Source organism: Micropterus salmoides, unplaced genomic scaffold (genome assembly GCF_014851395.1).
Source record: "Micropterus salmoides isolate LMB-PRFRI ecotype aquatic unplaced genomic scaffold, ASM1485139v1 Ms_hic_scaffold_5, whole genome shotgun sequence".
In the NCBI taxonomy this organism is placed as follows: domain Eukaryota; kingdom Metazoa; phylum Chordata; class Actinopteri; order Centrarchiformes; family Centrarchidae; genus Micropterus; species Micropterus salmoides.
This window is the reverse complement of record NW_024044237.1, coordinates 16,279,150-16,290,424: the sequence shown is the minus strand read 5'-3', so window position 1 is coordinate 16,290,424 and position 11,275 is coordinate 16,279,150. Positions and strand designations below refer to the sequence as shown.

The 11,275-nt window shown below is 40.8% G+C and overlaps 2 protein-coding genes across 2 annotated transcripts; one reads left to right on the top strand and one right to left on the bottom strand.

Annotated features, from left to right (window-relative positions):
- Positions 1–368: 368 nt before the first annotated feature.
- On the bottom strand, positions 369–1,481 carry tmem126a (transmembrane protein 126A). Its single transcript, XM_038699203.1, has one exon. It carries the CDS (start codon positions 1,326–1,328, stop codon positions 711–713), a length of 618 nt encoding a protein of 205 aa, XP_038555131.1. The 5' UTR covers positions 1,329–1,481; the 3' UTR covers positions 369–710.
- A 1,143-nt stretch (positions 1,482–2,624) lies between these two features.
- Positions 2,625–11,232, top strand: clk4a (CDC-like kinase 4a). Its single transcript, XM_038699200.1, is given in 14 exon segments — positions 2,625–2,767; positions 4,367–4,527; positions 6,781–7,015; positions 7,643–7,745; positions 8,062–8,128; positions 8,244–8,360; positions 8,491–8,657; positions 8,749–8,843; positions 8,934–9,063; positions 9,149–9,231; positions 9,631–9,710; positions 9,841–9,931; positions 10,494–10,593; positions 10,596–11,232. Coding segments are annotated over 13 exon segments (1,500 nt in total). The 5' UTR covers positions 2,625–2,767; the 3' UTR covers positions 10,667–11,232.
- Positions 11,233–11,275: the final 43 nt, after the last annotated feature.

Genomic DNA, 11,275 nt, shown 5'->3' with positions numbered 1-11,275 from the left:
TTTATGGTTACTTTTCTAAATTAATCAGTGAGTTTGGTCCATAAAATATCCAAAAATGGTTGAAAATGTTAATCACTGTTTCCCAAATCCCAAGGTGACGTCCTCAAATGTGTTGTTTTGTCCCTAAAGACATTCAGTTTACTGTCATAGAGGAGAAAGGAAAGTAGAAAATATTCACATTTGAGAAACTGACCTCTTATCAAAATAGCGGGCGATTAATTTAATCACAACTAATGTCAACTAATCGATTAATCGTTGCAGCTTTGATGTAGGATAATGCTTGGTTTGAGCGATTTCCATTTTTCTGACCAGTCAAGGTTTGTGCCTCGATCAAAGCATTGACCACGAATTCACACAAACAAGCATGATTTTCCAAATAAAGAATGAGCTCTGACATTTTATTCAAATACAACCACATGACAGGCACATTACAAGATTTCAGCTGCAATCGAGGCATAACTCAAAGATGAGTCACCAAAGATAAATTCATTAGGGAATCAGCAGTCAGTTGCAGCCCTGTCTTTAGCAGTGTCATGTAAAAGGGGCTGCAACTAACAGTTATTTCCCTTAGCAATTAATCTTTCAGTTTCACAATTGTGAAGTGAGGTAACCCACTTTATTTATTTCTGGGGAATAAATCTCAGGCATATTCTATATGAAATGGTGAATTGATCAGCATAAACACCACGAGACCCTGCTAATCATTCATTTTAGTCTTTGAGTTCCTCTCCGCCTGGACCAAATGTTATCTGGGCCAGTTTGGTGTACATTTCAAAGTGCCTGGAGCTCAGGTAGGTACCGAAGAAGGCTTGGAGCACCAGCACTGCCCTCATTCTCCTCAGGATCGGTCTGGAGAGGTCCACCCAGTACCGAAGCAGGTTGCCCTTCTCTGGCGTCGGTGCTGTGGCGTACCTGGTCGCGAGGCCAATATTCACAGGTAAGGCCAGCAGGATGGGGTACACCCCACCGCCGACCACGCCAACAAGTGCGCCTCGCATCAGGGCACAGGAGGGACAGTTGAGGTCACCGGACATGAGGGGGCTGGACACCGCTGCATTGTACAGTGCAAATGTCGTCAGGAAGGGCAGCACGGCCATCGGCAGGCTGGAGGTGATGGGCGCCTGTTTAACATTCAGAGCTCTGCGATACAAGCTGTTAGATATCAGTCCTGCAAGTGCAGCGTTTCCCCCCAGATACATGGGTCCATACATGAAGAGTTTCTGATCTATGTCAGGCAGCCTCTCGAAATTCTCCGCCAGCATCTCAGCAATCGCTGCTCTTGTGAGCGCTTTTCCAGAGACGCGCTCCTCCTGCGTGTTTTTCGACATCTTCACAAATAATGTTTAAACAAAAGTCCGCCGTTTTGTAACTCGAGACCCTTGTGTACAATTTGGATAAGTCGTTTACCACATTTGGGTAAGGTGGTCCTCCAGATGAGGACACAGCGCAGACATGTCTTACCCACAATTCAAAGCGCAGAAATTAGGGTTTTATTGCCCTGAGTGCTGCCTCCAAGGCTGTTTACGCCACTGCTTCTATGAAGGGTTATTATTATCCTACATGCTGTTTCATGTCGCAGATTCAGATGTTTGTTTGTTTGTTTTAATGTAATGTTAGAAGCCTTTCTTAGTAGGCCTGTTCCAATTGTATTAAAATTCTACTTTCCCAGAACCAACAATAGGTTTATTTTGCAGCCTATTTCTACTCTTGGTTTGAGCAAAATATTTACTCAACTAAAACTGGCATCTTTTGGCATCAAATTGTCACAGAGTCAGCCATCTGATATTTTCAGGGAAACTGTTCAGTAGTCTAAATCCGACAAGGCCCTGCCACAATTCCTCAGATATAAACTTGGTCAGAAACTTATTTGAAGTTTAATTATATTGTTCGTTATCTGGAGAATAGGTTCCAGTCACTGTGCTGGATCTCAAGATTGGTGCAGTATTGAGCTGCAATGATTAATTGAATAGTCGACTAGTTGTCAACTGTTCAATTAATCGCCAACTATTTTGATAGTCGATTAATCGGTTTGAAAAATTATCTGATCCCAGCTTCTTAAATGTAAATATTTTCTGGTTGCTTTACTCCTCTATGATATTAAAATGAATTTCTTTGGGTTGTGGACAAAAAGGAAGATATTTAGAGGACGTTATCTAGGGCTTTGGTAAACACTGATTGACATTTTTCAACATTTTCTAACATTTTACAAGGTGAATTTCTTTTATACATACAACAGGGCTGTAAGATGAGATGCAGAGTGTAGTTATAGAAATTAAACAACTAATCGATTAATAATTAAAAAATAATTGATAGATTAATCAACCCTGAAAATAGTTGTTAGTTGAACAGGTCTAGTGCAGTAGCCTACCATAACTATACTTGCAGACACAACTATCAACTAATAAATCTTTAAAAACTACTGACAGCTTAAAATGCTAAAGTAGTAACGTAACGAAAGTTGGAATCTCTCATAAAATGAACTGTTTCCATTCACTTAGACACACAACACTCACAGACTCACAAAGTAAAATCATGCATGTTGCCTGATTGTACCTGAAAGGATTTACCGAGGACAACAAAATCCATGGGTGAAGCGAGGGGGCGTTGTGTGTGTTACGTCATGGAATATGTTTAAGAATGTTCTATCAGATTCTAGAGAAGAAGCTCGCCATCTTTGAAGACGAGAAATCAGAGGCATTGCACAGTTTCTTTGTTCATATAGTTCACATAACCGATAAACCGGCTCTTTCGTAATTGTTAAAGAAAGGTAAGGCCAATTCTTCGGTCATATTCATTTACCACTTAATTCTGTCACCTAACAGTTTAATGTATATGTGACTAATGATGGCTAACGTTAGCTAGTTAGCTTTTGCGAAATTCGACATCTCGCCAACATGGCAGATCTTTATCTTAATTAAGTTAGCTGTGGCTAGCGATTCCTCAGATACTGTAAGTTGGAAAATTGGGGCGTTGCTTTTTACAATGGTTGCATTTACAAAGTTGGTAGTTAGCTGCACTGGAATGTACATTAACGTTATTTAATGTAATAAGTTAGGCTGACTGACGGTAATGTTGTCGAATGGGTGGCTAATACAGTTAGCATGCTCAACGCTCGACGGGCCTTGGGACCGAGATCTACACTCGACGACTTTCTGCTTTGTCTGTTCATCTGTAGCCTGTTGACTACTTAAAACTATGGTCAAAAGCAAAAAACACATTTCGAGTTACAAATGACTATATGTAAATACAACAGTGGATGAACATTTGAGTTGATGTGCACGATCTTAGGGCGTTAAAAACCTTCACAGGGATCAAGTCGTTGTGGAAACGTCGTCAACACGTTTACGTTGGCACCAAGTTATAACCAATGTTAGCTAACAAGTTTTAGTGAGTAACGTTAAGTTACATAGAGTTGGTGAAAAACGTTACGGCCTTTTTTTGTTTGTAGTTTACGTTAGAGAGAAATAAGGAGTAGGCTGTAGCCTTACCAATTCAAAATAATAGCTGCATAATGACAAAACATCAAACTACTGTCATATTCTTTTAATTATAATAAAAATATCCTGCTCAGAACAGCTGCTTCATAACATCATCTTATTATTGTGACAGACTTAATCTCAGATGTTTAGTGAAGTTTGCGGTGTTGCCAAAGAATTTCACTGACTTTGCACAGACATCACACACAGCAACATTATTACGTTCACAGCTAAAATACCAGACGTGACTGTTTTTACAGTCAGCCAGTGTCCCTATTCAATCGTGGGAAATGTAAAGGGCTGCAGCGGCTCACTTCAAAGAAGCTCTGTCACAGAGCCATTGCTCAAGCATGACTTTGACAGGCGGAAGGAAAAGCAGTTCCTATCAACCAAGTACAATTAGATCATCCTGGTGACAGTAAGATACTCACTCCAAAAGACTGAGTTTAGATATTGATCCTTTTATATGAGTATCGATCCTAGAGCACGAAACGTTGGTATCAGAAATATTGATACTTTAGGATCGATCCGCACATCACTACTGGTAGCAGCACATCACCACCAGGCACGTTCAGTTCAAAGAATGGTTCCCAGTGACAATCGACTAGTATTTCTGCTTGAAATGGTTACATGTAGACAGCTTTTCCCGATCGACTAGTATTATCTGCTTGTTGCAAATGGTTACATAAGGTAATGTAATGAAAATATAGAATTTTATTTATTTTTTTGCATTGGGGGAGGGGTATCTCCACAAACAATACAGTTGGTAATGCTGCAACTCCATGCCACACAAATTTTGCAGCTATTGATAAATAACAGACATTAAAGTCTTATGATCCAGTGGAATTCCAGCGTATGTAATTTTTGCTTGTGTTTTCTATGTCTTGCAGATGCGCCACTCAAAGCGAATGCGCTCACCAGGTGTCTGGCTGGATGAATACAGCTGGGAAGAGAGAATGGAGTGTCGTAAGCGAAAGAAACGAGATTCGCACAGCAGCGAAAGAGAAAATAAGTCCAGAAGAACTCACCATTGCCAAAAGACGTATGAAGGGTAAATATCTCCATTATTTCTTGTGTAAAGTACCTACTCAAATTTTAAGATGTCTTTTTAGGGTTTCGGTTTCTAAAGTTATGAAACTTTACAGTTAAATAATATATAAACTAGACCCTGACTGATGTGGAATTTCTAACCAATTTAGACAACATTTACATTTAAAAAAATATACTTTTTATTGTTATAAATAGTACTTTAAACAAAAGCTCGGCTGACCATTTCAGCTGAATGCTGTGTTTTGTGGTGGATTTGTGGCTTCTGAATGCCTGTGTTGCTAACAGGGGAGTTGCAGGGTGCCCTCTTGTGGACAAACTATGCAACAATAACATGATTGATCCCTTTCTGTTTGTTGTTTATCGGCTGTTTATAAATACCGATTTATCTGCATCACTTTAAAAGTATATGGGAAAACTGTTTTGAAAAATATCAGGATGAAAATAAAACAAATTGGCATATTGTGTGTGAGGAAATGGCAGCAATTACACTGTGGTTTAATTGGGGAACAACTATTTATAAATAAAGATCCATTGGGGTTTTAATGATACCACATTCATTCAGTCTGCATCCTGTTGACCATTATTATATTTGTAAACAACACGTGCTCACTATGAAGAGTGTATGTACACTGTAGACCTCTTACATATGCAGGGTTTTTCCTGCATAGAGAATTACATGGCATCTGCCTCCATCAGATTTGTTCCTGCCTTCACCTCCAGAGACAAAACTCTTGATGTTCTTGTCATGATAAACACTATATTCTAACAAGTGTTGCAATTTGTGTCATTTCTGTTATTGTGATTGCGGCATTTTCCTGATTTGGTGACACTTTGTTGTAATTAGCACAGTGCACTAAGAAAATACGACAGTTTTATATTGCCCGCAGGCATTTAAAAATCTGTCTGTTTTTGAACTCTACATTTGAAAACAAATAGTTTTACAAGGTATTGAGTATATCAGAATTTGTGGTCACATTCTCAGTCTTAGAGCATAAACTTGTCACGTGACAGGCTTCATTAAGAACATACTGGGATCACTACTGAAAGTTTGAGATCCTGCAATGAAAACAGCTTATGTTATATTTGATTTTAAATAACTTTCTTTTTTAATGTAAATGAATAAATTAGCTTTTATCTTGTATTTAATGTTGAACAGGACACCTTCTGTTTGTTTATCGTGGTAATTATAATTTTCTTCAATCTTAATTATTAGAACTCCTAAAACAAATCTTTGTTTGTTTTCTTAATGCCATTTCATATTGACAATGTAGTCAATTTGCAATTTCAGGGTCATCTATTGGCGGTCTGTGCAATGTTAATGTCTTGCAATTGTAGCTTTTTGTGGGCATGTATGATGGCCCATGGGGTCACATTAGATGTTTCCAGATCTACTCTAATTTTAATTCTGTAGAGAGGCAGACTTCTTCCTGGATGACAACTGACACCACCAGGGTGCTAGGGTGCTAGAGGTTTCTTGTTCTTTTTTAGATGCTTAGGTGCTAATGCTGGGCAGGTGTGCTGGAAGTGATTGGAAACATTCTGAGCAAACATTAGGATGTTTAAGAGAAAGTCATATGTATGAAATTGCTGGAAGGTCTTAGGACTTTTTATGTAAGGAATGAACATTTCCCTTGAGACCCTTTTTAGACGTGCATTTCAGATTGGAACAAATGGTACCACATAGGTGTTCACTTCTGGCGTACGTGGTTGTGCACGTGTAGAGTCACCGATCGTATTACGCAACATCAGATTGTGCTGACAGGCTTTCAGCAACTTTCAATGCCTCACACCTTCTCTCTGACAGTTTGGCTCTCTGTCAAGGTGCATGAGTTTTAAAGAAGGCATGCTTTTGGTTTCCAAGGAGACAGCTATATGAATGTTAAAATTGCCGAAAAGTGTGGCATCATCTACATTTACTCATTTGGCAGATGATTAAATGTTGGCGTGTGCATCCTCCTAAAGTACTATTTTGTGCAGTGATAATCCTTTAATAAAATGCAGCCTCCCATTGAACAGGATGCTTGGGTGTTTGGTGGTTGTAAATCAGTTTGTTTCTAATTACAAATGTTACGTAAAAGGATCAGGGGATAGAGTGTCAGGCAATAGGCGGACCATTAGCACCTTCATATACAGTCTTCATTTTAGAGCTTGATCACAGACAAGGATCCCGGCTGTTCCTGACCTACTCTAGTCCTTGTTTTTGATCTGTTTGTGTTCTTATTTTATTTTTATATTTTTTTTGGTTTGACTACAGGCACTACCTGGAGAACCGCAGTTTGAACGAGCGACTGGACACTCGGGAAGGCCACACCCAGGACCGCAGATTGGACATGGCCTGTGAGGAAGACAGTCGTGAAGCCACTTGCAAGGACAGAGACCGTGACTGGCACCACTACAGCAAGTCATCCGGGCGTAGCGGTCGCAGCAGGCGAAGCAGCCGCAGACACAGACGGCGCAGGCGTAGCCCCTCACGCCACAAGTCGTCCTCGGTACGAGAACCTCCTCCTCCCTCTACCCCCCCTCTCCTGTCTATACCACCAAATCGTCATTATCACTGGTGTTTAGCCAATGCTTTACACCTATCTCTTTGACTCTGTGTCCTACTCTTCAGTGTTAAGCATGATTTCCAGTAATAGGGGACTTGGGGGCTCAGGAAGTAAGGGATTCTGAGTGTTTATAGACTTGCAAGAGAGAAGCGGACCCAGTATTTGTGGTGAAGTCTTAGTGGGCAGTTATGGGACGTGAGGGTAAAGAATTAAGTTTTATAGGAACGAACAAAGAACTACATGTAGAAAGACTGTAATCAAGTTCAGTTTTTTCTGTACTACTCTGAGAAAGTCTCTCATCTGAAAATCTTGTTGCCATGTTTTTCTTCTGTAACGCACACTATGTGGTGGCTGGCGCCCAATTTCTCTGACGGGGCTGAATTTGAATTTGCTGCTCCGTCCTTCCGTCCATTCGCCTGGCGGTGTTACTGAACGGGCCGAATCTATCCACCCCTACACCTCCCCCCCTTGGCCTGGTTGAATGAATGACGATGTCGCATTGTGGTGGCCTGGTGCTGGCTGACTGATGGGTTATTGATGTGATGGCGGATTGCGGCGGTTCCGGTGCAGAGGAGGAGCCATCACCGCAGGAGCAGGAAAAGATCCAGGAGTGTTGAGGATGATGACGAGGGTCACCTCATCTATCACAGTGGAGACATGCTGAGAGCGAGATGTATAGAATATATACCTTTTTTTTTCTACTGTTGTTCACACTTTGTCTCTCACTCTCTTGTTGTCTGGTTTTTACTTCCAAACATTAATTTATAGGCTGATGTATTTGGGCCATTTAGACTTAATATTTTTGGTTAGATATGGCTTGTCAGTGTAACATATTTAGCATTGAGTTGTATGCCAGTGTTCAGAAGCCTGTGTGTGTATAGCAGCGTAGATAAACAGAGCCATGTAACATCAGCCAGTGAACCAGCCAAAGGACAGTGTTTCACTTTGTCAGTGCTGTGTTTCTAACTTCAACTTTCTATTTTCTGTAGATGAGATTGTGTGTACTCTAGGAGAGGGTGCCTTTGGGAAGGTTGTGGAATGCATTGATCACTCTAAGTAAGTATTAATCAGGAAATATTCCTTACAGCTCAAGGTTTTTAATTTTTTTTTTTTTTCTTACGCTCTTTTTCTCTCTTGTTTGATGTTTAAAAATATTTTTGTGTGTTTCCAGTGATGGAGCTCGAGTGGCTCTGAAGATCATAAAAAACATTGACCGCTACCGTGAGGCAGCCTTGTCTGAGGTAGAGGTGCTTAAACAGTTGAAGTCCCTCGACTCTGATAAGAGATAGTAAGTCGATCTATAGTAACTTCATACCACAAAAGCCTAATCACCTCGTGGTTATCACATATGTAAATATGTTCTTATTTTGCCACACAAGAAACTTATTTGTACCTACTCTACATTTCCTCCCCTTCAGTGCTTGTGTGCACATGCTGGACTGGTTTGACTACCACGGCCACGTTTGCATCGCCTTTGAGCTGCTTGGCCTTAGCACCTACGATTTCCTCAAGGAAAACAACTTCCAGCCTTTCCCCATAGAACACATCAGGCACATGGCGTACCAGATCATCCGAGCTGTGCTGTGTGAGTAATAGACACAAGCATTCACAGAAAATAACAGTATGCTGTAAAAACAACAGCTTGTGTTAAAAATGTACGTATTCTTGTCTTTTAGTTATGCATAAGAATAAGCTGACTCACACGGATCTGAAGCCAGAGAACATTCTCTTCATTAATTCAGACTATGTTATGGAGTACAACCCTGATATGGTAAGCGTACCATACCTGCTGAAGTATTGTCAGAAGTCTTTGTTTGTGCCGGCGGCTGTGTGAGAAGCATAATTTTGTGTTTTTTCGCAGAAACGGGATGAAAGAACATTGAAGCACCCTGATGTGAAAATTGTGGACTTCGGTAATGCTACATATGAACACGAGCACCACACCTCGGTGGTGTCGACACGTCACTACCGTGCTCCTGAGGTCATTTTAGGTAAGTGGCTCCTTTCCTCTTTTAAAAGCACTGCAGCTTTAAATGGATCCTTTACTGGTGATTAGGTAACCGTTGTCTCTTTCAGATCTGGGCTGGGACCATTCCTGTGATGTCTGGAGCGTAGGCTGTATACTCATCGAGTACTACCTTGGATCTACTCTCTTCCAAGTAGGTGGCAGTAGAGAGCCTAACTGTTAATACTGTAACAATAGGTGCGTTTGACTTCATGTGGCACTGTGCAGCGCTGACTTAACGTGATGCATGCTGGTTAAAAATTGTCTGGCTTTTGCTGCCGCTGCAAAACGTCACCATGTCAAATGACATTTAGCAGCCTGGAGCTTCTTTTCTCCAGCGGCACAAAAATGCATTTTTCTTTGCAAATGCTGCAAGATCAGTCATTTATCTTGTCATTTGTCCGACTTGATGGCGCTGTTTTTATACCCCCCCATGCAGTTACCTGCAGTTAACGTTAGACAATCTAGTCGGCGAAAGTCAGCCGCTGTCATATTGAATGCACCTATTAACCATGGTGTTTGGTAATGAGAGTAATATTATTTTCTTCTTCAGACCCATGACAGTAAAGAGCACCTTGCTATGATGGAGAGAGTCCTGGGCCCCATCCCCACAAAGCTCCTGCAGAAAACAAAGTAAGGCGACCGCTAACTGGCCTTTTTAAACATTTCTGTGGGTTTTTATAAGGCCATTTGAATATAAGCCCTAGATAGATTTATCTTGTTTGGATTTGTAATAATTTTGTGGTGATTGTGTGTTGTACAGGAAACAGCGCTATGTTCACCGGTGTAAGCTCAACTGGGATGTGCACAGCTCATCTGGGAGATATGTCAGGAAACACTGCAAGCCCCTGAAGGTATGAGGAACGCTATTCTAGACAGTCAGTGCTGGAGTGATCCTGTACTCTAAGAATCACATCTGAAAATAAACCTTCCTGCAACTCTGATGTTTACATGTTGCATCATGTCAGCTACCAGTGACACTACAATGAGAACAGCATTCCTAATTTGCTGCATGAAGCCCTTGAGCCCAGCTGTTGGTCATAAAACGAGTCCAATTTGTAAACTAACTGTGTCTAAGTGAAATACACGCCTGCTTTGGTGTTGATGGACGGCACCTCACCTAAACTAAGCTAGTTGTTTTCCCCAGCAGCCAGTCTTCATCCTATGCTGAGTTAACACATCCCAATTATTTAAATATATTTCAAGGATTAAATTATTCTTTTGTGTTTCTTTTAAAACACTTTAAACTGTGACCTCATAAGTTCAATTATCATCTGAAAGTCAATTAATTAATTGTAACCAAATTTACCATAGTAGTTTACACATGTAATTTAGAACATTGGAAATGCAGAGCACTAAGTTAACCATGACCTATTTTAAAGAGACTGATTTACAAATACAACTTTTCCCCATCAGCATTACATGATGTCTAAGGGTGAAGACCACCAGCAGCTGTTTGACCTGATAGAGAAGCTGATGGAGTATGACCCAGCTAAGCGCCTCAGTCTGGAGCAGGCCTCCGACATCCCTTCTTCTCCTGCTACCACAAGAGCAGCAGAAGCAGCAGCAGCAGCAGCAAAAAAGACTGAACTCCTGAGCCTGTAAACCTCTGACCTGAAACCTCGGTCAGGGCCTGGCTGTCACCATGACATTTATCATGGTGCTTGGCCCCTACTTCCTGCCTCTCCAGGAGAGGTGTACCTAAACAGACTGTATCAGTCCACTGCCCTGCTTCGCTGTGTCCTGTCCTAAGCCAGTGTGTTTCTTAGTCTCACTCCTGAACAGGTTTTGTTTTTTCATCTGTGGCATGTTCTCAAGTAATGCATACCTCATTTGATTTCTATTTATTTGCCATTGTAATTTAATTTGTAGCTTCTAATAATATACTGGTAGAGCTGTGTTTTATTCATTATCAGTCCAATATTGTCCTTGTTCTCTCTGCATTGCTGTGGGTGAAGGGTCATGTAGCTGATGGAGAATTGCTCTACCCTGCATTATTCTCATGAGTAATTTATTCAGCATTGTAGATGTAAATAAAGTTATTGCGGGCAGAAAATCCTTGTACATAGAATTTGTTCAAATTTATTTTCACTGACTGGTTATGTAACTTTTGCAGTATCATGTACATTTTCTCAATAAACGTGAATGGACAGAAGTGTCTAGTGTGTAATGTACCGAGATGGAGAGACGTTCACTTA